Genomic DNA, 27,164 nt, shown 5'->3' with positions numbered 1-27,164 from the left:
TATTCACAGCCCCATGATAACGGCCTCATAACACACAGATGAAGAGAACTGAAAGACAGCGTTGTGTTACCTCAGGGGGTCCCATTAGACCGGCCATCTGTGTCTCACTTGGTGTTAACGTTTGAAGAAACTTAAGAGGTGAAGATGATGACGCTCTTCAACTGCAACTTCACACTTTTTCCCCGGGAGTCTCTTTTTTTCAGCAGGCCCTGTGCAGCTTTGGACACCTCTGGACCCGAACTCCAAATGCTTTCAACAGTCCCACTTTCATTATAGCTCCTCACACATCTAACATGTCTGAGATCTACTTCCTGCTCTCATTTGCCCACAAGGACCTGTGTCCTGTTAAACTCAATAGTTCAATAAACAATTCAGCAAGATAAGAACTGATAGTATACATAACTGAAATACTCTCCTGACCTGTACAGTTTAAGCTGATCGTGATAAAGCCCATTACAGTTATGATGTGTTCCTAATATTTCTTAGCCAGATGACATACATAAGATGTCATGTCATTACACAGGAACTTTTGTTTTTCCACTGATGCCATCAGGAGCGAGGGCTGGCAATAGGAAGCTATGTAAGCAGCACGATTCATCCCAATCCTGACCACTTTTGACTGACCGTGCTCACACAGGAAAGGTAAGCGAGAAACCAAATATTATGTTGGGCGATTTTCTAAATGCTCAAGATTGCAAAAAGGTGGAAAGAACCAAATCTTTAGGCGTTTTCATCAATTTAGCAGTTAAAACATAGAACACCGCTTTCAAAAATGTGCTCCTCATTCCCACATATTTATTCTTTCATGCCAGGCAGTACATGTTCACCGCTTCAGCCCATCATGGACCTGTTGCTCCAGGCAGCAGCAATAATCCTGCTGCTGGCCTCCCTGCCCGAATCACTCTCTACCCCATCACAGCATCTGTGCGGCTCCAGCCTGGTGGACGCGCTTTACCTTGTGTGTGAGCCTAGAGGCTTCTTTTACTCCAGCAGAAGCAGGAGGGACCTGGAGACTTTGCTGAGTAAGGAGTTTATGTAAATGTACATATACAGCTTTTAAATAGAGGAACAAAACTGTTTTGATGAAACTTTGTTTTTTAAAGTGTTCTCTTCCACTTCCAGCCTTGCTCTCAAAATTAGCAGATTATGAGGTAGCCCAGACCAATCCATTAAAACAGAAGGTGATGATGAAGATGAAGAGAGGCATTGTGGAACGATGCTGCCACAGGCCCAGCACCATCTACCACCTGGAGGACTACTGCAGCTGAACAAGTAGAAATGCTACATAAAAAGGTCAAAGATTTGAATAAATGATCATTATACACAAGAACAAGGTGCTTGATCGTTTTTCAGTGGAAGTTTGTATTATGAGGAAGGTTTCTCTGAAAGTTTATTAAATGATAGTTCTGGTTTTCCTTGTGTTCTAGCACCCTCCGCTGGAACAAGCATGATATTAGACTCTCAAACTGAAGAGAAATTCATGTCAGAGTAACACTGTGTGTTAATTATGGTTTTAAAAAAAAAAAAACAAAGTATAGAGAGAGAGAAAAGCAAGTATTTTATTTTAAAAAAAGAATTCACTCACACTTTCTACTCTTAAAATAATAATAAAAAAATGAAGACAACCATAGTTCTTACATTAAAGGAATAGTTCACCCAAAAACGAAAGTGGTTTCATCATTACTCACGTTCCAAACTTGTATGACTTGCTTCTGAGGAACACAAAAGATATTTTAAAGAATGTTGGTAACTATAAAGTTTCGGTTCTCATTATCTTCCATTGTATGGACCCCAAAAAAAAAAACAGAAAAGAAAAAAGTCAATGGGGAATTTGGTCATCAACATTCCTCAACATCTGCTACGTTCCACAGAAGAATGACATGCGTACAGGGTTGGAACCTCATCAAGGTGAGGAAATTATGACAATTTTCATTTTTTGGTGGACATTCCCTATAAAGACGAGTGACAGACAATAATTCAAATTATTAAAAAAGAATATTGCAAGAACTAAACTTTCATACCAAAGAGGAACAAATTAAACAAAACAGCTCATCTTAAGGCTTGCTGGGTACTTTTAAACAAAGAGTGGGCTAACTTTGAACTTTTTAAAGAGTTTAGAATAATCACACCCCGATGCTGAACAAAACAAGATAACAGAACATTCTAAGTGAATCCAAGCCCATACAAGCATACTTTCACACCACTGTAGTCAATCAAAACCATCATCTAAAAAAGTGGGTTGTCAATTATACATTGATATTGAATGACAAATTCACACACAAAATAAAACAAACGTAAGATCTTCATTGTCACAGAGGAAGCCAGGACATTTGAGTGCTGAAATATCCTGTCAGAGTGTTCAGGTTGTCCATAGGCCATTACAGAAAAGTAGTCCATGAGTCATAGTTTAATGCTAATTTCTGTTGCCTTGGAAACAAAGAAACAAAATTTAATTAGATTAAATTTATAATAAAAAAATAATATTATATAAAAAAGTATATTAAATGTGTAGCATGTTAGTCTAGTGTGCTGTTCTTTTTAGTAACCTTGTGTAAGAGCGGAGGTGGGCTGCTGATTTTCTTTGAGGTCGTGTTTGAAAGCCTTGCTGGGGTCGAATCTCCGCAGCACCTGACTGGATTTGATCCGATCCAGCTCTTGTTTCTGTTTCCCAACCTGTGCCTTTAGCTTGGACACTTCCTGCAGAGCACATGAACACGCTCAGCTACATTGCACAAACATCACTCAAACAATGACTACTGCCTTAAGACTAACACCTTACCTGTTTGAGTTCCAAGTTCTCCTCTTTTAGTTTGACCATGTGTTTGATCTTCTGTTTCTGGTTTTGATGACCCATCAGGTTGGCGTAGGCATCGGCTAACTTGTTCAACTCTGCCTGCGTGGCTCCTTTCTCATTCAACAAACCGTTCCTCTCCGCCGCAAAGCAGTCCAGCTGTTCCTAAAGATCAGAATAAGCAGACAAATTAAAGGAATCATCTAGTGCATATTTACAGACCAACCTCTTATCTGTGAGTTTTCTTTACCGTTTTTGCAATATAAAACCAAGCGGTGTATAGCACCTTCCACTCTGCACATACTTCACAATCTCTGGAAAAATTGGCTAACTAATCTTTTCAGTGTTACCTCAGGGTTTCCCACATTTATTTATTTGTTGCGGGACTTCACTGAATAAACATGAGCACAGCACGTTTCAAAATCAAAAACCGATGCGGGTGTTTTTATATCACTGTATTTCAGAAGGAAACTGACTATTTAGAAAGTTGAAAGTTCGATTTCATTTTAATTTCATCTTGCGTGTAATGCTTGAAAAGGCAGCGTTTGTGAGCTCAGCGCTGCTTTGCAAACGTTACCAGAGAAACCTCTACCTCGCCGTCTCTTAAAGCGCCTCCTGCTGGCAGAAAATTAATTTGCATATATGTATAATATGGGGACGGGGGAGTCAGTCAAAAAAATAGAGTGTAAGGCTGTGGGAAACACTGTACCTTACCAGCACATTTGTGATTATTGCAATTTCCTGTTACTTATTTTCATTCTGAAGCTTGTTGCAAAGGTATGTTAGGTCAAAGAGAGTATTGTCAGCAGAAAATGATTAAATGTACCAGATTTGGAATATAATCCAATTAGAAAATTAGAGAGAAGAGAGAGCGAGAAAAAAAAACACTATCTAAAAATTACCTGGGGGAAATGGGTTTGAAAATAATAATAAAAAAATTTAAGGTAAAAATTTTTGTTTTTATAAAAAGGTAAAAAACAACAACAACAAAAACACCATGTTAAATCTAACCTTTGCTTACCTGAAATGGTTTTACTTTAGCATAAAGCTCTTCATACAAGTTCCTCCAGTGTTGAGTCTCAGCCTCAGACGTGCTGGGGGTGAATGAACGGCAATATGGAATTAAACAAGAAAAATAAATGCAACGCACACAGAGACTGAGCATCAAACTGAGCATCAAGCATGAGGACCCTATGATGGACTAGAGATCCCACTGAGTGCTTCCTAACTTTCTCACCTCTGCAGCTGAGCCTCTGCTAGTTGTTTGTGGTAGTCTTGTCTTTCCTCTTCCATCTGTCTGCATAGCTGTCGTCTCTCCTGCTGCCACTCCACAACGTGGCGTTGAGCGGCGTCTCTTTCCTCCTGCACCTGCCTGTTCAGTTCAGAAACCTTCTCTTCCAGTTCTTCCACGTGGCCCCGCAGCATGCTGGCTTCTGCAGAACGGCCCTCCACTGACTGCCTCCTCTTCTGTTCCCTCTCCAGCAGGGTCTGAGCCCGCTCTCGCTCTCCTCTCTCCCGCTCCACCTCCGCCTGCAGGCGTCTCAGCTCCTCACTCGGAGTCTCTGCTGCTTGCTTCAGCTCTTCCTCTCTCTGAGCCAGCTTAGTCTGAACTTCTAAAAGCATCCTGTAGCACAGCAAAACCACCTGCAGTTATCAGTCACTTAGACATTGACAAACATTTAAAAAACAGTGTGTATTCTGAAATGCAAGACATCTGAAGTATGACCTGATGTGAAAGTGTTTGCAAGCTATGCATATATCATTACTAGGGGAAAAAATGTGTTAAGTTAAGATTTATATTTGCCATTTACCTTTGAAACAAATAAATGCAGTTATTTAATATATTTTTTTTTAAATACTGTCTTTATGCAGTTTCCACATTATTGTTAATATAAAACTCTCTATGGTTAGATGGAGAGGCTTGTTAAAAGTAGAGCCCGACCGATATATCGGCCGGCCGATATAAGCTAATTGCATTTAAATCGGCATTTATAACGGCCGATGAAACATGAGAAACAGTCTCATGCTTCACTCATGTTATGAGTGTTGCATAGTGTGCCCACCAGAGGGAGCTCTGCAGCTCCAGAGTTAACAACAGCGCCAGAAGTCCACTACAGAATAAAGCGAGCAGCCAAGCCACGGAGATGTAACTTACTGTTTTGACGGTGAGTCTGTCGTTCGTCATGGTAAATGATTGTAGATTTAGTTCATACCCTGTATATAAAAACTGTGTGGTAGTTCTAGCTAACGGTCCTATCATTATCACTTCTAAATATTCTGTAACATCACTTACAGCCGCTAATGCATTGCTATATTAGATTAGCCCATACTTGCCAACCTTTAGACCTCAGAATTAGGGAGATATTAAAAAGGACCGGGGGGGGGGGGGGGGGGGGTGGTTGTGTGTCGTCATATATATCACATACTAGAGCTGAAACAACGAATCGATTTAATCGATTAAAATCGATTATTAAAATAGTTGTCAACTAATTTAGTCATCGATTCGTTGCTAAATAACTTTTATTTGCCGTAAGCGGCTCATTTCGTGCATATTTCAAATCTGCGGTGACCAAAGTGCGGCAGTAATGAGCCACCGGAGGTTTTACTCAGCCAGTACAACAGGAGAAGTAGCGAATAGCCAATAGCTGGCCTTGTTTTATGTCACGTGCTTCCCGAACAGCGTCTCTGCAGCCATAGACATCATATGATGTCTATGTCTGCAGCATTCAGCGTGATGTGGGAGTACTTTACATTGAGCCTTTAAAAAAGAAGAGTAACCTGTAAACTCTGCACTACTGCACTGTTTAAGGGGACGTTCACATATCGCGTCTTTTGCGCGCTCAAGTTCGTTATTTCCAACACCGCACCGCATCGAGTTAAAAACATTTCAACTTTTCAGAATGCAGCAACCGCACCGCGGGTCATGTGACAAGAACTAACCAATCAGCTTCATCCTTTCCCGTAACAACGTTAAAAGCTCAGTCAAGATGAAAGGAACAGCTGATCATAGTTGTATATGGATTTCCATTTTGAAATAAATTTAGTAGCAGAGCTACTGCAAGCGATTTTTTGAGCTGCAAATCCATTTATCCTTTGCTGAAATTCTGAAATTTCCGCATCTTCAAGGAGAGAGCACGTCATGGTTGCTTAGCAAAGGCAGACGCCTCAGGGGCGCTTCTGCGCGAGCGCTTTGGAAAGAAGGAGAAAGCGGTGCGCCTAGCGTTTTCCACGCGTTTTTAGGCGCGATTTGTGAACGGCCCCTAAGACTTTCATTTGTGCAGATTCTCCAGTACAATGTTGTTTGCAAATGTTTAGTCATAAAAGCTGATAACATTGCTTTTTAACAGTTAACATTTAAAGCTTTACAAACATGTTCTGTGATCAGTTTGTCGTTTAGTGAAGTGACGTGACATTCAGCCAAGTATGGTGACCCATACTCAGAATTTGTGCTCTGCATTTAACCCATCCGAAATGCACACACACAGAGCAGTGAACACACACACACACACACACACACTGTGAGCACACACCCGGAGCAGTGGGCAGCCATTTATGCTGCGGCGCCCGGGGAGCAGTTGGGGGTTTGATGCCTTGCTCAAGGGCACCTAAGTCGTGGTATTGAAGGTGGAGAGAGAACTGTACATGCACTCCCCCCACCCACAATTCCTGCCAGCCCGGGACTCGAACTCACAACCTTTCGATTGGGAGTCCGACTCTCTAACCATTAGGCCACGACTTCCCTAAACCAGTACCAGTTCAAAATTCAGTCGTGCAGCCTAATTATGACTGAATGAGAGAGGTAAATGTAGATATTTGAAATGCACTTTTTTTCCTAAGTATTATTCACTGCTCTTTTTCACACAGCAGGTTTTTTGTGTGTGTCCTATTTTTTTTTCTGGACAACCTTCTGATGGATTTTACTTTAAATTGTGAGTTCCATTCAGGTTTCATGCCATTGGCACTTTTTTTGAAGGATTGTTTACAATTTCACAGCAAAAGCTATAAAGCTTTTTCCCAGTAAATAATAAAATACAATGCACTGCAATTTTATTCTGTTTTATCCTTATTCTTCGTGAAAATATGTTCTGAAAGATTCCTTAATAAGCTTTGTTCGGGATGTTAAACTACTTTAGGAGCTCTAAGGACTGCCATGGTGAAAACATTATTTGAAATCTCCTTGTGAAATTTGCTAGAGTATGGGTCAGTGTTCTGATTGCAGAAGAGTTCAACAAAGGATTACTAACACAATAAAACAACTCCAGGTATATTTTTGATGAGGATATGACAGTGCAAAATGGTTAAAATCTCTTAAACCTATGCTGAATGATAAAAACCATTTATTAATAATTTACTTGGGGAAAAAAATGGAAAAAACTAAAATATAAGTACATAAACCGATTAATCGTAAAAATAATCGACAGATTAATCGATTATCAAAATAATCGTTAGTTGCAGCCCTATCACATACACAAACGATGTGTCGTCATATATAATATCACATACACAAACGCAAAGAAAAATGTAATTCATTTATTTGACAAATTCAATTCCTTAAGGCCTCTCCTCAGGAGGTTAGACCCTAATTTGTTAGCTGCTGTAAATGAAGAGATATGAAATAGCTAGATCTTATCAATAAACATTTATTAATTCATAGCCTAATGCAAACAATTACATAATTAAACTCAAAACATTATAATTATGACATTTCATTTTTAAATTTTCATTTAACAGTCTAAAGCTAAATAAATAGCTGTTCTTGCTTTTCATTTCAGACGTCTGCTTCTAGGGGCCGTTCACATATCGCATCTTTTTCGCGCTCAAGGTCGTTATTTCAACCATAGGCGCGCGGCCGCGGTGAGCACGCTCATAATGGAAGCAACGTGGTGCGCTACTTTTTCCAGGCGGGTTTTTCCTTCTCATCTCCAGAAATATATCTAGTAGTAAAGCTAATGCGAGCCGAGGTGAGGCTAGAAATCAATTAATCCTTTGCTGATACTTCGTCGTCATCATGGAGAGCGCAGTTTGGTTGCATTGCAACGACAGACGCCATGGGAGCGCAAGCGTTTGGTCTAAAACAGCGCCCAGTGACGGATGGTGTAGCAATATTGTTGTCCGCGTGGAAATCGGGAGGGGCTTTGAAATTCGGGAGTCTCCCGGAAAATTAGAGAGGGTTGGCATGTATAGATTAGCCACAAAGATAATACCATGTTTATCAGTGGAAGAGCGCGAACGTTAATAGGAGGTCAAACTATAACGTTAGCGTTTAACGTATTCTTATTCTATTGCGGTGTGTTTCCCACATAATGACCGCGTAATTGGGCCTTTCACACAGGACGCGGTATGCACGGCGCTTGCCGCTGGGTTCAGCGTTGCCCTTCAGATACAACGCGATTTGCGCTGCGCTATGGCGTAGGCGGAGTTTTAAAAACGTTTAGCGGGAGCTCTTTCATAGTCTGTTCCTCCTCCTTTCGGTCAGCAGCCAACATGTATCTGTCCCGTTGTAAGAACTGAGTGATAGCGCTAGTCCTGCTGATGAGAATTAAGAGAGAAGCAAGGAAGAAGAGGCTACCCTCAGGTCCAGAGAACAATTTGGTGAATTCAGGCTGGTTACGTTACTCTAACGCTAATAGCTTCCTTTTAAGCAGGCCCCTTAAATGCTTGCTATTAACTTGTTTGAAGGTGGTTCTTCTCAAAATTGACAGCGGTGTGTTCATGACACTAACGTTAACCATTCAACTTCGAATTGATTCCGTAATCTTCCGGTAATAGTAGGCAAGACGATGTTCTGTGAGAGCAAATAAAGTGTAGTTACAGTAACTACAGTAGGTGCGTCAGAAATGATTAAACCAGAGGGGACATGTAAATAAATGTGAGCTGAACAAGCGCTTTTTTTTTTTTTACATATTGTTTCAAAGCAGCTTTACAGACATAACAGGAAAATGTTGAAATAATATTGTTAAATATAAGTAGGTAATACCTATTGCTTGACAAATAAAAAAAAATATATATATTTCTCATTTTTGCCTATGTAGGAGATCCCAGTTTATTATTATTATAATTCTAATGATGACATGAGTAATGATACATGGTGATATCATTAATACACATGCTTATTCTTTCTCTGTCTCTCTTTCTGCCTACAGATGGCTGAAAAAGGTGAATGCTGTAGCAGCAAAGTGTGGGACTACTTCTGCAAATACTTTAACTTTAGTATTATAATTTATTTACAGTACACACACAGACTGTTAAAACCAGCTTCAACTGGAAGAAAGTAAGTGTAAAATGTTTAAAACCAGACTGTTTTTTGATCATTAAAAAATATATACTTTTGATGTGCAATTGTTTAGTCATTGAGACTGTAATCTAAGGCTTTTTTTTTTTAACAGTCCATTCTGGAAAATGGTTTATACAGCCCACATACATAGAACAGGCAGATATTTTGCTATTGAATGTTGTGTAAGTGCAGTTTATAGGAAATGGGTCTAATATCCAGATTTTTTTTTAAATCAAAATATCGGCTTATAAATCGGCTCTTTTCGAGTTAATATCGGCATCGGCCCCCAAAAATCCATATTGGTCGGGCTCTAGTTAAAAGTTTGACAAGGCAGGATTTAAACAGTCAGCATCATAAAAGGAATAATAGAATCAAATAGAAAATTTAGGGGTGCTACAGTTGATCGGCTACCGATCGCTACCAGCCGAAAATGGCTTGGGGAAGTTTGAGCTGCGGTCTCTATATCTGCACAGTTCACACAGGAATTGTCACTTGCACAATCAAGGCAGTGTTGCATCGTCATTGAGGTTTATAATTTCCATTTCTTTTTAATTCTTGTCAGTGTTTAAATGATCCAGCAATTGTGCGCTCTCCTAGTTAGGGTGTACTCATGCACACTCAAAGTGCGCACACATACTCATTTACTGCGAAAACATGTTGTCTGTTTCTGATGCAGAAAAGCTAGTTCATGCATTCATGACCTCTAGACTGGACTATTGTAATGCACTTCTAGGTGGTTGTCCTGCTTCTTCAATAAACAGGCTACAGTTAGTCCAAAATGCAGCGGCTAGAGTCCTTACCAGGTCAAGAAAATATGATCATATTACCCCAATTTTACAGTCTCTGCACTGGCTACCCATTAAGTTCTGTATGAGTTACAAATTATCATTACTTTCCTATAAGGCCCTAAATGGTTTAGCTCCTGCATACCTAACTAGCCTTCTACCACGTTATGATCCATCACGCTCCCTAAGGTCACAAAACGGTGGACTTTTGGTAGTTCCTAGGATAGCAAGGTCCACTAAAGGAGGTAGAGCTTTTTCACATTTGGCTCCCAAACTCTGGAATAGCCTTCCTTCCTGATAATGTTCGGGGTTCAGACACACTCTCTCTGTTTAAATCTAGATTAAAAATCTCTTTCGCCAAGCATTTGAATAATGTATCTTAAATTGTGAGTATAGTTGTATCTGATCAAATGTGCATTCTTATTCTTTAGCTTGGGTTAAACTAATTAATTTTACTTTGTTGGAACAGCAGCAATGCTAATGATGTCTCTATTTGTTTCTATGTAACTAGGATTTACACGAGCTCCAGTCTGAATCCAGAACACCTGAGAAGAGATGATGCTGACCATCAGAGGACCTCAGATGATGCTAACCCTGAAATCAACAACAGAACTAACAAATATTGCTACAAGTGTGAATGCATCATATAATAATTATTAATAATATTCATCATCTGGCTGACTACGACTTGTATAAATTTTTCTACAAATCCTGTCATACGTGCACAAACTGACAGTCACCACTTATAAGCGATTACTAAATATTGTAGAAACAATTTTCTGTAAAGTTGCTTTGTAACGATTTGTATTGTAAAATGCGCTACACAAATAAACTTGCATACTGCGTTTATATATATATATATAGATGTATGTATATGTGTGTGTGTGTGTATATATATATATATATATATATATATACACACACACACACATACATCTATATATAAGTATAAGTTCAAAAACCCTTACCTTCGAATTGATAGTTATGGTTAATTAAGTGGTTTGGTCATTTGGGTGCTATACTGAATTAAAATCATTAAATTATGTTAAATTCAATTATATTAAATAATTATTTAAAATACATTTGAAGATATAAACAAATATTTATTTGTCAGTTACCGATTTATTAATATAATATACAATATCCTAAATGCCTTGTTTATTTTGTGGTAATAACTGACTGAAAATTATTCCCTACTTAACCTTGGACCACATTATGAACCATACGGGAGCTGCACATATATGGGAAGCATAGCAGATAAAAAGTTTAAATCCCTCAGGCAGGACACTGACCTAGCGTGCTCCTTTTGCTGTTTATCCTTCATTTCCTGGTAGCTTATGAGTTTCTGCTGGTCCTGCTGCAGCTGTTGCTTCAGTTGGTTCATCTTTTCCTGCAGCTGATGGGCTTGAGCCTCTGCCTGCTCCTTCTGCTCATCCAGAGAACGTCTTGTGCTTTTGTAATTTAATAAGAAAATATTTGTTGCAGACACTTAAGGATGGTTGGGCGGGAAGATTATCGATTAGGAATGATTAAAGAAATTCTAGGGTATTTTAAAGGGGACATCAGATGCAAAATTCACTGTTACATGGTTTGCATATACGTGTATTAGCAATGTGTGGAGACAAGCACCTTACATTGATAAAAATACATTCACTCTTTTATTAATCCCCGTACTGCTCAGACGCCTCCCATGACTGCTGACGGACTGTCCTGTATTAGCATATTTCCACCCTCAGCCAGTTGTATGCTGTCCGCCACTTCCTCTGTGCTCAAACAAATCTATCGATGATATCTCATAAGCAATGCAGGTGTTTTGCAGATGAATGTAAAAGAGAACATCAGACACCGCATGCACTCATTAGAAATATAATGCCCCTTTCCATAATCGCGAGCTTCATCTTTCAAAATAAATGTAAAGACAGTTAATAATGGGTTTAGTTTTACCATCAGTTCAAGCCTGAAAGGGGAACAGTCTTAACTTTGATAAAGAATATCTCTTTGGATTTGAGACTTTAGTCTTTGCATTGTTACAGCTCTTCATAAGACCCATTAAGAGACATGAACTGAAACAGGTCGCTGTGAACAGAGCTGCTTTTGACTAGATAAAAAGGGTGTCGTTTTACACAACCATTGAGGAATTTTAACCAAAGTATGTTGCAGACATTTCATGAAGACCCTAAAGAATCATACAAACTTGTGGAAAATGGGCATCCGATGTTCCCTTCGTCTATGGGCAGCATTTTAATAATAACAATGAAAAAGGTGTTTAAAGTATCACCTCTCAAAGTCAGTAGTCATGTCTCCCAGCTTAGCAAGACAGCTGTTGTGATCCTCTTCTAGTTTTTGGATTTTCATCCCATGAGCCTCTTCTAAAGCCTGCATCTCAACACACTTCCTGCCAGAGGAGAAACAAACACTGGTCAGTTTTTACCAAAGAGATGTGATCCATCTCAATTCAAATTGAAGTCAGAAGTTCTCACTTTTCTAACTCTGCGCAAGTGTTCTTCAGCTCTTTTTCCAGTGTGTGGTTCTTCTGCGTGAGGTGCTGGATGGCCTCCTCACTGCATTTCTCCTGCTTCTCCAGCTCTGACAGCTCCTCGAGCGCGTCCTCCAGCTCTTCGCCAAGCTGTCTCCTCTCCGCTTCAGTCTCATCTCTCAGGCGCTCAAGCATGCTAGCCAAGGAGCCGCTGTGAGTCTGCAGCAACACACATTAGAGGAGCTAAAGAGACATTAACCTAATCCACAAAGTCGATCAGGGAGACTTTGACTTCCTGACTGAGACATGACAGAGTACAACCTGCTTAAAGTCTATTAAGATGCACTCTTCACTTAATTGTCCCACTCATGTAGATATAAATCACATCGCAACTTTATTCACTATTGATTTCTCCTCTAAAAGTACAACTAATCACAAAATGGCATGTTAGTAAACTCTTTTCCTAGTCGTGTCCCAAGATACAGATACTCAAACTAATGAAATACAAGAAAGAAAAAAAAAAGGTTCTAAATGCCCTTCGGGCTGAACAATAAATACGCAACAAAGAATTGGGGGGAAAAAATGGAAAGAAATCCCAATAATATAATGATTTCTGTGCAAACATATTTATGCTTCTTCTGTGCTGTTATTAAACAATGCTGTATTCTGTGCTGATTTTTTAAAAGGGAAATAAATTTATTTTAGCTACATTTTTCCTGTTCTGCAGAATTTCAGGTCAGAACTCAGGATAGTCCCTATTGAAAGGTTTGACACACAGTGTGTTCTTTTTGTAAGATCAGCTAATGTTCTCATGATTCTACTCAAAGTCTATGCAACCAAAACTTTCATGCAACAAAAAGTACAAAAAGATGTCACAAAAGTACCGTATTTTTCGGACAATAAGTCGCACCCAACTATAAGTAGCATCAGTCAAAAAATGTCATGACCAGGAAAAAAAACATACATTAAGAACCAAGAGAAAACATTACTGTCTACAGCCATGAGAGGGCGCTCTATGTCTTCAGTATAGACTACAGGAGCACTGAGCAGCATAGAGCGCACTCTCGCAGCTGTAGACGGTAATGTTTTCTCTCGGTTCATGTCAAATTAATTTTGTTAAATAAGTTGCACCTGACTATAAGTCGCAGGACCAGCCAAACTATGAAAAAAGGTGCGATTTATAGTCCGGAAAATACGGTAATCCAGATTAACTAAATGGTTGTATTCGAGTCGACTGAAAAAACATGATCACTTTATAATGACGAACAGATTTAATTTAATTTATGCATTTATTCACATAGACACATTGATCAGCGCACATACATAGAGCTCATAAAATATAGTAAAAGGAAGCCAAACCACATTTGCTTGATGTGTGAGAACAAATCTCTGTGGTTCTCACATTTAAGCAAGCACACAGGCTTCTGTTTACTATAGGAATGAGCCCTGCGTATGAGTCTCAAAATTAAAAAAAAAAATCAAATAAAAAGAGCTTGGCACTATGTGAGGGTGAGTAAATGATCGTTTTTATGTTTGGTTAAACAATCCCTTTAATTTCCTGTATTCCTGTTTTGTACGTGGTACTTATATCGTAAGCCTAATATGTAACATGCCTATTTTACTTGCAATTGAATATCAAAAATTATTTGCAGTGAAAATGAATAAGATTAACAAGATTACCTTTTCCTCTTGCAGCTGTTTGGTAAGTGCATTGTATTCCTCCTCCAGCGTTTCTTTCTCAGTCTTCCTACTCTTCTCCAATGAACTGATTTCTGCCTTTAACTCTTGTACCCGTCTAAGACCCTCCTCCTGTGTCCTGGCTGCACACAATCACTCACAATCAAATCAAAATAAAACTCACAATGTGCTTATTCATAATGTGCATTCAAGCAGCATTCTAAAGCTAAATCTCATTCACCTCTTTCATCTTCCAGCACCAAGCATCGCTCGCCCATAAGTGCCACACGCTGATCCAGCTCTTCCTCTGTTCTCCTCAAGACCTCCTTCACGCGGGCCAGCTCCTGCTCCTGCAGCCGTACCATGCTCCGGGACTCCTCGAGATCCTGAGCTCCCTGCTGCATCTGCAGCTCTAGCTCTTTCAGTGAGGCCTGCGATGCCTGGAGGTCCTGCACATGCTGCTTCATCTCGCTCTCCTTCTCTTCTAGAGTCTTCTGGGAGTCCTGCAGCTCCTGCCGAGACCTCTGCAGCTCCTCTTCCTTTATTCTCAGCACCCCCTGACAGTCCTGCAGCTCACTGGTACATTTCTCCAGCTTTTTCTCCACATCACTGCACAACCCGTATAGAGCTGGATGAGGATGCGAGGACTGACACAATAACAACAATAACAATATGAAAATGCACACAGTTCTAACCTGAGGTTCTCTTGAGCATCAGAGAACCGGCGCTCCACGGTGGATTTGTCCTCGAGCTTAATCCGCAAATCCTGTGACATTGGAGAGTGAGACAGACATCTTATCTCAAACCAAGCAGCACTTTAAAGTCTGATGATTCAATCTAAGCGGTGAGTAAATATCATCTGGCTTAGGAGAGTCAAATTCTGTTGACCAAAACCAATACCTGAATCTCTTCATTTGCTGAGTCCAAGTAACTCTGCAGGGCTTTGATTTCCTCTCTCAGCTCCTGGATTGTGCCTTCATTTGAAGACAGAAAAAAGCGAGATGTAGCCAACCCAAAAAACACCATAGAAAAACACAGATCTTAGCATGCAAGCTTACTTTGCAACTTATCCATTTCATTCTCAAGCTGCTCATTTTGGACTCTTGTCTCCTGATGGAGGTCCTCTGAAAAACAACATTTAGTAATAAAAAATAATAAAACAGTCACTAATGATATCGGATTTGTGAGCGAATTCTTCTTAATGAGTCATTCAAACAAATACTTAAACTGTTTCTAAACAACTAGAGTTTGAACTGTCAAGTGTCACTTTGGTTTCAACATGCCTTTACAATTTTACTTCTAAACAAACAAAAAATAAATACTTTTGTGCAGAAGTTCTGGTTCAGCAAGTCTTTTTTTTTTTCATTAAAAAATCTTACCAGGTATACATTTATTTGATAAAAAATACAGTAAAAAAGCAATAGTGTGAAATTTTTACAATTTAAAATAACCATTTTCTACCTCAATATATATTCAAATGTAATTTATTCCTGTGATGGCAAAGTTGACAAACATGTCTTCACTGTCACTTTTGATTAAATGTGTCTTTTCCAAATAGATTAAGATAAATAAACAGTTTTGAACAGTGTAACTTCACCTGCTTTCTACTCTTTCCCAGCCTTGAAAGAGAACTGATAAAAGATTTTTCAGCAAACATTATATTTTGTTGTGAACATGTTCTGGCTTGAAGTTAACTCACCAAGATCTTTGTTCCTTTCCTGAAGAACTCTAAAAGTTGTTCGAGCAGTCTCCAGATCGGTTTCCAACACCTTTACTTTCCCCTCTGAGCTGATCTGAAGGAAGCTCAGCTCCTGTTCACAAGATCAAAATTACACCGAGCAACTTGAAGTTAGACAGACTCTGCTCCCTGTCTAAAGTGAATGAGGTAACTTACCTTGTCTTTGGCATCCAGTTTATTTTTGGCCTCAATGAGCTCCATGGAAAGAGCATTGATCTTCTTCTTGGTGATGTCTGCAGAGACCTGTGAAATTCAAAGTTCCAAGACATTCCTCAATAAACTTCTTTATGTGAAGCAGTATACTGAAGAAACAAAAAGAGTAGTCACCTTGGTCTTCAGGAACTCATTAGCTTTCTTTAACTCCGCGAGCTGCCTCTCGAGAGAAGCCACATTGGCAGCGAGGCCAGTCTTCTCTCTGACAGCCACAAGCAATTTAGACTCCAACTTTTTCAGCTCTTCTTCCAGGGTCAGCAGCCTGCGGTCCTGCTCTCCTCTCTGCTGCACCAAAGAACGGATCTATACTCCAGCATCATCAGTGACAGTCAAGGTTAGGAGAAGAGACCACAGAAACCGATCAGGCTTCAATGCAACAAATGGCCGTCAAGGAAATGTGCAAGACATTTTGAAATCTACCTCTTTCTCTAGTAGTCTCTGATGTTTCATCTCAAGTGTGAAACTATTTTTGTCCTTTTTGGAACTGAATACATCAGCCTATATATGAAAAAAAAGAGCAACAAAAGAAAATTGTAAAACAGCATAGCAAACACTAATGATTGGCCAATATACTGAACCGACAAATAATAACACTGCATTTCGTTGCCCTTTACCTTACATATGCAATGACAATAAAGTTGAATCTAATCTAATACAGACAAATAGTCAACGAATAATATCAGTTTTTAGAAACTTGCTCACCCAAATCAACATTTTACATTTCATCAGATATTTGAAAGGTTTTAAGAACATGCCTATTAAATAAAAATTGTTTGTTTAAAATGGATACGGCATAATGTAAGTGTTTGTCCTGCAAAAATAACCAACTGATCATACAACAACCTGTAATATTACTCACATAATATAACAATTATATTACCCATATATCTCTAAAGAATTATACATCTTAAGAACTCCAAGAAGTCTAGCAATAAGATAATGTTTGGAAAAAAAAATAAAAAAATATTCAAAAAGGGATACTTCAGCAAAACATTTTTTTTTAAATCTGCTTAAATTTATTTAACCTCATGTCGTTTCAAACCTGTATATACTTGCTTTCTTTTGTGGAAGTCAAAAGATATTTTGAGATAGGTCTTAATATTTCCTGGCAAGTGGATGCCTGTTGTTTCTCTAATTTTCTAATGTGCGTTTACATCTCTTAATTAAATGATTATACAGCTCTCACCAAACCATCAACAGACATGGTCCTCCGAACTGGAGACACTGGTACTTCTTTTGAGGGGGACGGCAAGGGTACCTCTGCTGATTACCACAAGGAAGTACATATTCTCATTAATAACCTACAGATGAAAATGTCAACTCAAATTGCAGTTAAACAAATTCTGCTCTCACTTTTTGAAGCTGTTCTGAAGCGCTCTGCTTTATGAAATGATACAGCTCCTTTCAGCTCACCAGACTTCACCTCATATGTACCAGGTGGAGGAGCACAGCCTAAAGATAGAAATAAAGATCAAAAATCAAAGACTATGAATATGAACCGCTCATTACCAGGGAGACAGCGGACATGTATTAGCATTTTTGCTCAGCATTATGAATGTTTATGTCTTTCAATCTTCATAGTGTGACGTACGGCTGTGTATTTCATATGTTTTGATAGCTGCGAGATAACTATGAAATGATGAAGATGAACACGAAATAGGTTTTGACAGTGGTAACTAAGCAGATACCTTCATTAATTTCACTTTAATAATTTGTATTTTATAATTCAACTGTTTAAAGCGCATAACCCTTGCTCTCAGATTCATTCACATCGCAGAATATGTGAACAAACGAGTGAAACTTACCGACATGCTCGTTAAATCTCTTTAATGGAGCTCTTGAGAAAGACATGACCGACAAAAGAGGTCAATACCTCAAAGACTGTAGAAAAAAAAACTATTAGACTTAAAATTATTACAGTTAAGTGTTAAAGACTTCAATTTGCTCGAGCGTTAAACCCTGTGAAAACCCGCTGAAATTTTGAAAATCGTAAGCCCGCCCAAAAGCACACGCGCAACGGCTTTAGCCAATGATATTGAAGAATGTGTGACGAACAGAAATGTAAACCAATCAGAAACGAAATCATGCTGTACGTCACATCTGGTTACGTAGCCGTTCTCCAAAACTTCAAACTCGTCAGATATATTATACACTTCAATACAGCTAAATTAATGATTTTACCGGGCTCATCAAATCTGTCTCACGATGAGACTGATAGATAGTGTTTATTTTTTATGGCATTAACAACAGTAGTAACTATGAGAAATATTCATGCATTAATTAGTCAATTTAATTCATAATAGGAAAGTGTTTAATTTGAACACTGCAGCTGAGTTCAGATTTATAGTTTTATTTTAAAACATTAAATTACAAACAGTTTATTTCCTTGTTTTAACTCCACATGTATGATTCTGAATAAAAGCATCTGCAAATTAACGTTAAATTAATTATCATGTAAAAATCACACAAACACACAAGAAAGATTTGTTTACTTTTATTCAAAAAAAAAAAAAAACCTTTCTGTCGCCAGACAGATACAAATCAGAAACATTACAATGGATAACAGAGGACAGGGAATGCGTTTATATCTATGGATGAGTTTATATCTCTGAACAGGGAAAAGTGATAGTATTTTTTAAAAGTTAACAGAAAAAAGCACTAGAAAATTAAGCTTTACGTTTAAATGCATGTATATTTACACAATCTATTCAGCAGTTTATTTAATGTAGTGGTGAGAAACAGAAGACAGTTCAAGAGGAAGGGCATTTACTTTCATAAATTCAAAATCTGTCTGCACACCTTCTTTTAAATAATTACACTCATGCCATTTTAGAAATGCACTGCTCCTTTTCTGATGTGAAAGGAATCCAATGTACCACACATAAAAGTTTCAACATGGAAGATTTATGTTTGAAAACCACCTTCTTTTCCTTTTTAAAACAAGGACGTTTTAAGGCCAAGTCATGGAATGATTAAAAAGTATACCCCAGACAAAATGCATACGTCTGCAATATAAGTTAATGTATTAGTCAAGCTTCATAGAGCTGCCAAATGCAATGCTGTAACATTAAATTATCTCATAGGATGTCATTGTTACATTTTGAATATTTCATATTGGGAAAAAACAAACTTAGATCTGAACGAAACAGTTCTGTCCATGATTTGCAAACAAACTAATTTACAATCAGGAAAACGGTGAAACCTAAAAACCTCTTAAGACTGACCAAAAAAAAAAAAAAAAAGGATCCAAACAATACACGCACAAAAAAAAGAAGGAAAAAAAATATATAAAATATCTCACTTAACTTGCTGCATGCCTACACACTTTCATGTTTAGACATGTTCTTACACATTTCAAAACTTCTAAATTGGAGTAAAACAACAACAACAACAACAAAAAAAACTAAAGCAGAATTATAAAATCAGCACCAATTTATATATTTATATATAATTTCATTTAAATGTAGATGTCTACATAGCTCTAATCAGGGAGAAGAAAATCTCCACCAGACATACTACACTAAGTTTTGTTTTATTAGAGACAACACAATGGCACTACTGGAGAGATTTCCTCTTCTTTGCTTGATTTTAGATTTTAGAGGGACAAGCGAGCAGATCTGATCTTTGGATAAGCCAAGTGACTCAGCGGAAGAATTATAGTCCTTTCTGTGCATGTTCACGGACCGACTGGGATTCTAAGTTCCTGATTTACTACAGCAGCTGGCACATAAAAACAGTTCTGTTGGTGCAAAGACAGCAACAGGCCCACTGAATGGTCGAGGTATTTTACATACACCAATCATTGATCGTGTCACCAAAGTTGCCCCAAACCTCAAAAATGCACCAAAGGCAGAAATAAATCTGTTTGCTCAGTGTTTTGATTTAGGATTTGTGTTGTATGTCATGATTTTTAAGGGTGGAATAAAAGGAAACTAAATACTAGATATAAAGACCTGGAGGTTTTTCCTCCATTTCACATATTAGATAAGAAGAATAAAATATAGCAATACTCACTATGATGAGCAAAAACCTGCTTATAAATTACTACTTTACACCAGATTACTCACTATTACAAAAGGGCTATACATAACAAAGTTGTCTTATAAGTTAAAAAAAGATGCATTCACCCCCAGTTTCAAGAAATACCACAACTCTAAGAGATCTCACATTTCTTCAAACATGATGACGTTCATCTGTGAAATATTTATATATATATATATTTATATATATATTGTTTTTTTAATCATAAACTCATGTATGGCTAGGACAGTCCGAGATTCCATGGTGTTCAGTATCTACTCTCACTGTTTTGCACGATCAGGGAAAGCCCACGCAACGATTGCAAAGACTTTGAATTGCTCCTTTATCCTTTCTGCGTTTTAGTAAGCGTCAATGGTACGAGCTGATTTGGATGCCAATCACTCCATTGAATTTAATTCTCTTTAGAGAATCAATGTGAATACACGCAAAATGTCTCTTCTCTTCACACGCCTCCAATTATAATCTTAAAACATGGGCACTCCGAGGACCTACAAGAGAAAATGTTCAAATTCAGTGTTTAGAGTTACCAAACAAACGTTTTATTCAATCATCAGTCCAGATGGGTCTGATTAGTATTTATAATAGTGAGATGCTCTCCCCCTCTCTGTCTTTTTGCACAAGGGCAATTCAATCTGAAATCACTCCTGCTAGTGCCATCTAGTGGTGATCTCTCTTTCACGTCCTCAGTGTCGGAGTGAACGAGTCCCCCATTACCGCTGAAAAGCATCATAACCCAGGAAATGAGTGCTTCTTACAGACTCATCCATGATGGAGGCAGGGTCGAAAAAGTCGGGCTTCAGTTCCGATCTCTCTCGTCGATTCTTCGATGGGGGCTAGAAGATAGGAAAGTGCAGACAGTAAAGATGAGATGTGCTTAAAGAAAAGACATTAAATTGCATAACATTTAAATAAACACACTAGTGTTAGAGTACTTAAGACTGGACTTAAAAACATTTTTTTGAAGGTCTTGGTCATGTCTCGGTCTCATCTTGGTGTCAGACTAGAAGGACTTGGGATTTCGTATCAAGACCACGACTGCGAGAATAACACAAAATTGCCAGTGCATTGTCGGATTTATTTGTTAACATCATTAATGTGACGATGTAAAATGTCCTGCTTTAAAAGCTATCAATAACTAATTAAATAACTAAACAATGATAATAAATAGTTTGATTTATACAAGTGGATCTCAACATTTGACTTAGGTGCCCTTGAGCAAGGCACTGAACCCCCAACTGCTCCCGGGCGCCACAGCATAAATGATGCCCACTGCTCTGTGTGTGTTCACTGCTCTGTGTGTGTGTGTGTGTGTGTGTGTGTGTGTGTTCGTTCACTTTGAATGGGTTAAATGCAGAGCACGAATTCTGAGTATGGGTTACCATACTTGGCTGAATTTCACGTCACTTTCAACACTAATACATACACAGAACTGTTCAAAAGCAGGGGTAAGAAAGAATTTTGTTTTGAAAGAAAATACTTATTAAACTTTATTCAGGAATGATGGTGACAGTAAAGATGGTTTCTTTTTTTCTTTCTTTTTTTATTTCATAGACAATGCTGAAAAGAATCCTGAAAATTTTGCTCACCAAAAAATATTTAGCAGCATAACTGCTTTTAACATAAGATAATAAAAATAAATGTTTCTTGAGCAGCAAATCCACATATTACACTGGTACCAGAAGGATCATGCAACACTGAAGACTGCAATAATGATGCTTCGAATCACAGAAATAAATTACATTTTGAAAAATATCAAAATAGAAAACAGATATTTTAAATAATTAATTAAAAATTACTGATTTTACTATATTTTTGATAAAAACCAATGCAGCCTTCGTGGCCATAACAGAATTCTTTCAAAAACATTTTAAAAACAAATCGTGCATACCCCAAACTTTTGAACAGTAATATAAATTGTCATTTACACAAAAGTCTACTACTAGAGACCAAAATCATAAAGACAGATGGCATAAGCTTATTACCAGATCGATATCCATGGTGTCAAAGTCCATGCCTTCATTGAGATCCTCAATTCGGCCTTCTGATGACATCATCACATCTTCCACAATGGGTTCCTCATCATCCTCCATAAGGCCTGTTCCTCGACGACTGCAAGCATTGAAAGACCAAAGTCAAACATGTTTCTGTGTGCATTCAAACTGCATCTACCCACTGAACATGTAAAGATCCCTTACATGGCATGCTGAAGGTTGCTCCTTAATTTGGCGTAGTTCATAGCTCTCTCCTGCTGCTGTCTGGCCACCTCCTCTTGCTGCTGTCTCTGTGCTAACATCCAGGTGACTTGTGTGCTGTTAAAAAATAACATCACACATCACTAGATTTCTTCAGTCCCAAACTACACCAAGCAGCACACATGCTTGAACATCTGAACATCCACAAGCACTCATTAAAGGGATGGATGATTATGATTTCACTTTAGTTTGTGTGTTTTAACTTTAGTTTGAGGTATTTTCTTTTAAACAAATTGCTGTTTAAGGACTACAATGAGCTTCTTCCTGGTTTTGTGGCACCACAAACTCGAAAATATACATAAACCCTGCCCCCAAGAACACACAACAAAGGGGTGAGGCCATGTTGGACTGCTTTAGAGGAGAGGAAGAGTTGTTGAAGTAGAGTTTTGTTGACATGCTGTCGAAAGGCTGTTATTTGCACCCCGACTGCAGGTCCTCTTTGTTGGTTAAAAATAAAAAAAATGGCTAAAATTGATTTTTAACTCGGTTCCTGAAAATTATAATACCAATATAGCACTCTGTGCTGCACATGTTACAAAGGACAACTTCCTTAATTCATGCGAGTTCAATGACAGTACACTAGATATTGTTAATAAGCAAACACTTAGAAATTAAAATAATTACAATTTACATAAATGCTACAGCGCAAACATGTATTGTAAGCTTTAATCAGGATAAAACCATATATCAAAAGCAAACAAAAAGCAGCAGAAATTACAAACAACAGTGTATCTAAAAAGTATGAGACAATTACTAACAAAAAAAAAAGTTAAAATGTGAAAAGTGTTTTATTTTATTTTTTATGTTTAAATGTTTGTTACTCTGCACCCTATAAACAATCAAGCCTTCGAAAAATGCTGATCTACCAGCCCTTTATGCTTGAGTATCATTGCTCTTACTTGTAGTCCAAGGGTGTTTGGTGGTGTTGTGGCTGAGGAGTCTGAGGGTGTGCGTGCTGCTGTTGCTGATCGGGGGTCATGGTGTACACCCCCATGTAGCTCTCCTCAGGACGCAGGCGTTTGGGCTCTCTCATGATGGTGGAGGTGAGGTGGGGTGAAGGCATCATGATGGGCGTCTGCATGCTCTGCTCACGGCTCATCCATACTTCACTGCTGCTGCTCTCCTCTGGACACGCAACAGACAGCAGGACAAGCATTAGACACCATAAATTGACAACAAAATAAATTGAGTTTACAGGGGTGGGATTCCCCCCAAAATGAAAATGCTGTCATTTAAAGTATCTGGTCCCTATTTTTCTGGTATTTTTGTCTATACTATTGAAGTCAATGGGAACCAGTAACTCTTCGGTTACCAACAGTCTTTAAAATATCTTCTTTTGTGTTTAGCAGAAGAAAGTCAGTCAGACAACAGGAACAACTTGAGAGTGAGTAAATGACAGCATTAAAATTTTCTGGATGAACTTTCCTTTAAGAGGACTAAGGGTGCTTTCACACCTGCCTCATTTAGTTCGGTTGAATCGTACCAGAGTTCGTTTCCCCCTTTGGTGCGGTTCGTTTGGGCAGGTGAGAAAGCAGCAATCGCACTCGGGTGCGCACCAAAAGCGGACCAAACAAGCGTACCGAGACCTGCTTGAAGAGGTGGTCTCGGTACGCTTTCAAACGAACTCTGGAGCGGTTCGTTTGTGGTGAGAATGTGATCCGACCTCGAACAGACCCAACTGCAAAAAGTACTGATCATTTTTGGACTAAACCAGCTGCCATATTCAGCTGCGTTGTACATTATGGGATGAGGAAGTGTTTGTAGACAGTTTGCACTTTAGCATGGCAGCTCGTGGACAAACTTGGAGTAGTGAGGAGGTGCAGAGCCTCATAGAAATTTGGTCTGATGACCATGAGCATGTCAGAGTTAAGAAGAATTAATGCACGCCTCCGCTTGAAGTTACGAGCGATTCCCGCTCGCCGTTTGCAGTGCATTAGAATGTTGTTTTCAAGCCGCATCCGCGCTTCATTATAGAAATGTATTTTTTGCATATTGTGTTGTATACAAACAATGTATGTTATTCAATCACATTAAAAATATTCCTTGTCTGATTTCTTCTATTCAAACTTTTACCTTCTGGTAATTTCCTCTTGCCAGTGGCAGGTTTAGCTTTTTTACTCCTGACTGAGGAGCCTCGGCTACTGATGCCACTGACCACAGACATAGTGTCATCATCACCGCCTGCCTGCAGTGAGTTCCTGTAAGAGATGAGCGGCAGCCAGCAGTCTTCTCTCTGCAGGGCCATCTGAAATGTCATGAAGCGCTCCAAATACATGTGCCTTTGGGAAAAGAGAGAGAGGACCAACATTAGATCCAACAGCTAATGAGTGATCCACGAAGTGCCCTTACACAACTATAAACACCCCTGCTGAGATCAATAAATGGTTTCTTACACAGTCCGCTTGTCCTGACGCATGAGTTTGGATGAGAACTCGCTGAGAATGTCAAGAAAAGCCAAGTTGAGGGGAGGATGTCCCTCCCCCTGAGGATTGGGCTCTTTGAAGGCAAACTCAATACCGTCCCTTTAAAGAGAAAGAAAGATGGGGTTTAAACATGCAACTCGACACACAACTGGTTTTTCTGCCAAGAGGAAATGCATGGAAGCTTACTTGTGTAACATAGCGATGGCCTCTCTGGTTTTGACCTGATCCAGACCAAAAGTCAGAGAGAAGCGTCGAGCGAGCTCTTTAATGCCACAGAAAGCTGAGGATGAGCGGTCAAAGCTGGGTCCCAGATCTGACAACATCTCATTGAATAGCTGCTCTCAGCACAGGGAGAAAGACATGTCAAGGACCTGCGAGTAAAACCTGTTTTGATGGCAGATATCAAACCTTATAGTCACTGACCTGCTGTAAGCTCAGAATGAGTGTCTTTGCACACTGGATTTTGTCGATCTGTCTCGTTTTGCTCATAGTTTCCTTGATTATGTCACCGTAGTCATTGTAATACTGGACAGGAAACGGAAAAACTTGCATTTAAGTGAAATAATAAAGTGAAGCAGTGATCTGACAATGCATATTCAAAGAATAAGCAGACTCACCCTCATGTATTGCTTGAAAATATCTGCACCAGTGTTCATCTCAACAACATTGTAAATAATGAGTTTGCAGTATGCGGCCAGCAGGTTTCGCCTCTTGTGCAAAGCTTCGATTTTACTGGCTTCATCATCCTGCTGCCCATCTGTTCGAAAACAAAGGAAAAAAGACCTTCAAATACTGCTCATGAAACAGCTTGCACTAGAAGGAAAACTGCTCCCCTCTAGTGGTCACCTTTTAAACGCTGCTACCTGACAACAAATGAAGCATGACAAGTTGATATTTGTCCAAGAACTCTTCTTTTAAACTAGTCTGTCTACTTCACCTAAAGCTCTGTGCACAACAGGATTAAGTGTTAGTAGAGTATCTAATCTCTAAATCAATTTAACGCTTCTAAAGCCAATTTCCTTTGTGTTGTCTTAGTGTTAGCGTTCAACATTAAACAGCCAGGGGAACTAAATCCATTCAGCAAAGCCTGTTGGTTCTAACTGAAAGACATTATGCCATTAGCAGTGATAGACCTGTGCTGTTGCTGTCTTCATCCTGGTCAATGAAGACGTGGTCCAGGATGAAATTGAGAAGCTCGGACTGCAGGGATGCCTCGGGTGTGTATACTAAGGGCTCGAGAGCTTCCCTCCCACCTGATACGATCTGATAGCTGAAGATCAGCAGCAGGTCACAGAGGATGGTGAAGGCCTGAAGGAGAACATACAGTCAGGTACAGGCTGTTTGAGGCATGAGGGATAGTGACGTGTTGTGACCACTGATACAGACCTGCTCTTTGACGGCGGTGTTAATGCTGGTTAGGTAACGCTGGCACATTAGACAAAATGCCCTCATCTGCTTCCTCAGAGTCAACATGTCCTCCTACAGAGAGCAAATGCTATGTTGACATCCAACAAACCACAGCAAATAAGACGAGAGGATGAATGCATATGAATCATATGAATGGGAGCTACCTTTTTAGAAGTGCCCTCAGAGACCTTGGCTAAACTCCAAAGAATGACGTAATGTGTGCACTGCAGTGCGTGAATGACAATCTGAAACGTCCAGAGAGACAGTGATGTTACCCAACAATCATGAGGCAAAAGCAAAGTTTCAACTGATTTCGAGGTGTTATTTCTACAAATGCCTGGTTTTGTCTCGGAGTAAAACCAAAATACAGAAAAACAGGTAATTGTGAGATAAAGTAAAAAAATATGAAACAAAATCAATTGTGAGGTTTCAAGATGCAATTCTGAGAAATGTAGTCCTAAAAAGCCATAATCACATAGTCACAATTATATATAAATTGATCACAATTATGAGAACGATGAATCTTAAGTTGCAATTATGAGAAATATTCACAATCATGAAAGGTGAAGCCTCAATTGTGACACATGAAGTCACTATTAAATGAGAAAGACAATTTGTATAGTAACAATTGTGAAAATTGTCATTAAGTCTGGCCCAGTCAGGCACTACCTCAATAATTCTTCATATGCACATAAATACCTGCTCAGGCATGTCTCCGTTTTCAATACCAGTATTCAGTAACTTGTAATTGCTGGTGAAGAGGTCCCATTTGGAAAGGTCATGAGCACTAAACACAAAAAAGGAGTGGAATGGGTGTTAGAAAAGTAAATTACAGCCTTCACCTAAAGTGAAAGGTAAACAATTGCTAAAGCCCCTCTCACACTGCATGCCGGACTCGGCAAATTGCCGGAACATCGCCTTCAGTGTGAAAGCAAACATGTCCCGGGATTGATTCCGGGATTGATCCCAGGTCGGGGACCTAGTAACATTGCTGGGTTCAGTCCCGGAACGAGCCCTGTGTGAACAAAAGCCAGATCTAATGCCATGTCGAAGTGATGACGCACGTTATCGCGCGATTCTTTAACCA

At 39.0% G+C, this 27,164-nt stretch overlaps 3 protein-coding genes across 5 annotated transcripts in view; 1 reads left to right on the top strand and 2 right to left on the bottom strand.

Annotated features, from left to right (window-relative positions):
- Positions 1 to 408: 408 nt before the first annotated feature.
- LOC132114110 (insulin-like) lies at positions 409 to 1,268 on the top strand. Its single transcript, XM_059522247.1, has 2 exons — positions 409 to 1,035; positions 1,067 to 1,268. Exons 1-2 carry the CDS (start codon positions 773 to 775, stop codon positions 1,266 to 1,268), a joined length of 465 nt encoding a protein of 154 aa, XP_059378230.1. The 5' UTR covers positions 409 to 772.
- A 722-nt stretch (positions 1,269 to 1,990) lies between these two features.
- LOC132113552 (hyaluronan mediated motility receptor-like) lies at positions 1,991 to 17,938 on the bottom strand. The gene is made up of 20 exons (XM_059521367.1): positions 17,760 to 17,938; positions 17,308 to 17,406; positions 17,141 to 17,217; positions 16,375 to 16,452; positions 16,069 to 16,257; positions 15,898 to 15,984; positions 15,703 to 15,814; positions 15,062 to 15,127; positions 14,904 to 14,977; positions 14,699 to 14,769; positions 14,245 to 14,612; positions 14,007 to 14,146; positions 12,331 to 12,545; positions 12,129 to 12,245; positions 11,143 to 11,301; positions 4,029 to 4,415; positions 3,813 to 3,885; positions 2,780 to 2,956; positions 2,547 to 2,697; positions 1,991 to 2,427 (listed from the first exon to the last, which is right to left on the bottom strand). The coding sequence occupies exons 1-20, from the start codon at positions 17,803 to 17,805 to the stop codon at positions 2,414 to 2,416; spliced, it is 2,700 nt and encodes an 899-aa protein (XP_059377350.1). The 5' UTR covers positions 17,806 to 17,938; the 3' UTR covers positions 1,991 to 2,413.
- Positions 17,939 to 18,432: 494 nt separating this feature from the next.
- The window catches only part of LOC132113551 (cohesin subunit SA-2), a 28,672-nt gene continuing 19,940 nt past the window's right edge, over positions 18,433 to 27,164 (bottom strand). Inside the window, exons 21-34 of one of the 3 annotated variants that reach the window (XM_059521365.1) lie at positions 26,777 to 26,864; positions 26,242 to 26,322; positions 26,057 to 26,149; positions 25,804 to 25,978; positions 25,288 to 25,427; positions 25,094 to 25,195; positions 24,857 to 25,005; positions 24,641 to 24,769; positions 24,315 to 24,526; positions 23,147 to 23,372; positions 22,191 to 22,304; positions 21,978 to 22,104; positions 20,751 to 20,828; positions 18,433 to 20,483 (exon numbers count right to left, since the gene is read on the bottom strand). In XM_059521365.1, coding sequence (XP_059377348.1) covers positions 20,460 to 20,483; positions 20,751 to 20,828; positions 21,978 to 22,104; positions 22,191 to 22,304; positions 23,147 to 23,372; positions 24,315 to 24,526; positions 24,641 to 24,769; positions 24,857 to 25,005; positions 25,094 to 25,195; positions 25,288 to 25,427; positions 25,804 to 25,978; positions 26,057 to 26,149; positions 26,242 to 26,322; positions 26,777 to 26,864 — 1,738 coding nt within the window. In that variant the 3' untranslated portion in view covers positions 18,433 to 20,459. Of the gene's footprint in view, positions 20,829 to 21,977; positions 22,105 to 22,190; positions 22,305 to 22,352; positions 22,683 to 23,073; positions 23,373 to 24,314; positions 24,527 to 24,640; positions 24,770 to 24,856; positions 25,006 to 25,093; positions 25,196 to 25,287; positions 25,428 to 25,803; positions 25,979 to 26,056; positions 26,150 to 26,241; positions 26,323 to 26,776; positions 26,865 to 27,164 lie in introns of those variants that run through there. The other 2 variants (XM_059521364.1, XR_009425180.1) reach the window with 2 other exon arrangements.

Source organism: Carassius carassius, chromosome 33 (genome assembly GCF_963082965.1).
Source record: "Carassius carassius chromosome 33, fCarCar2.1, whole genome shotgun sequence".
NCBI lineage: Eukaryota > Metazoa > Chordata > Actinopteri > Cypriniformes > Cyprinidae > Carassius > Carassius carassius.
The sequence above is the reverse complement of the archived record's forward strand: the minus strand, read 5'-3'. Positions and strand labels throughout refer to the sequence as shown.

Bases quoted from the DNA above. Each gene is read 5' to 3' on its own strand.
- LOC132114110 (XM_059522247.1), top strand. From the start codon at position 773: ATGTGCTCCTCATTCCCACATATTTATTCTTTCATGCCAGGCAGTACA. The intron at 1,036-1,066 runs GTAAATGTACAT...TTTTAAATAGAG, and splicing joins TTGCTGAGTAAGGAGTTTAT to GAACAAAACTGTTTTGATGA.
- LOC132113552 (XM_059521367.1), bottom strand. From the start codon at position 17,805: ATGTCTTTCTCAAGAGCTCCATTAAAGAGATTTAACGAGCATGTCG. The intron at 15,985-16,068 runs GTGACTACTCTT...TGAATTTCACAG, and splicing joins ATGAGTTCCTGAAGACCAAG to GTCTCTGCAGACATCACCAA. The intron at 14,147-14,244 runs GTGAATGAGATT...GATTGTGTGCAG, and splicing joins GGTGCTGGAAGATGAAAGAG to CCAGGACACAGGAGGAGGGT.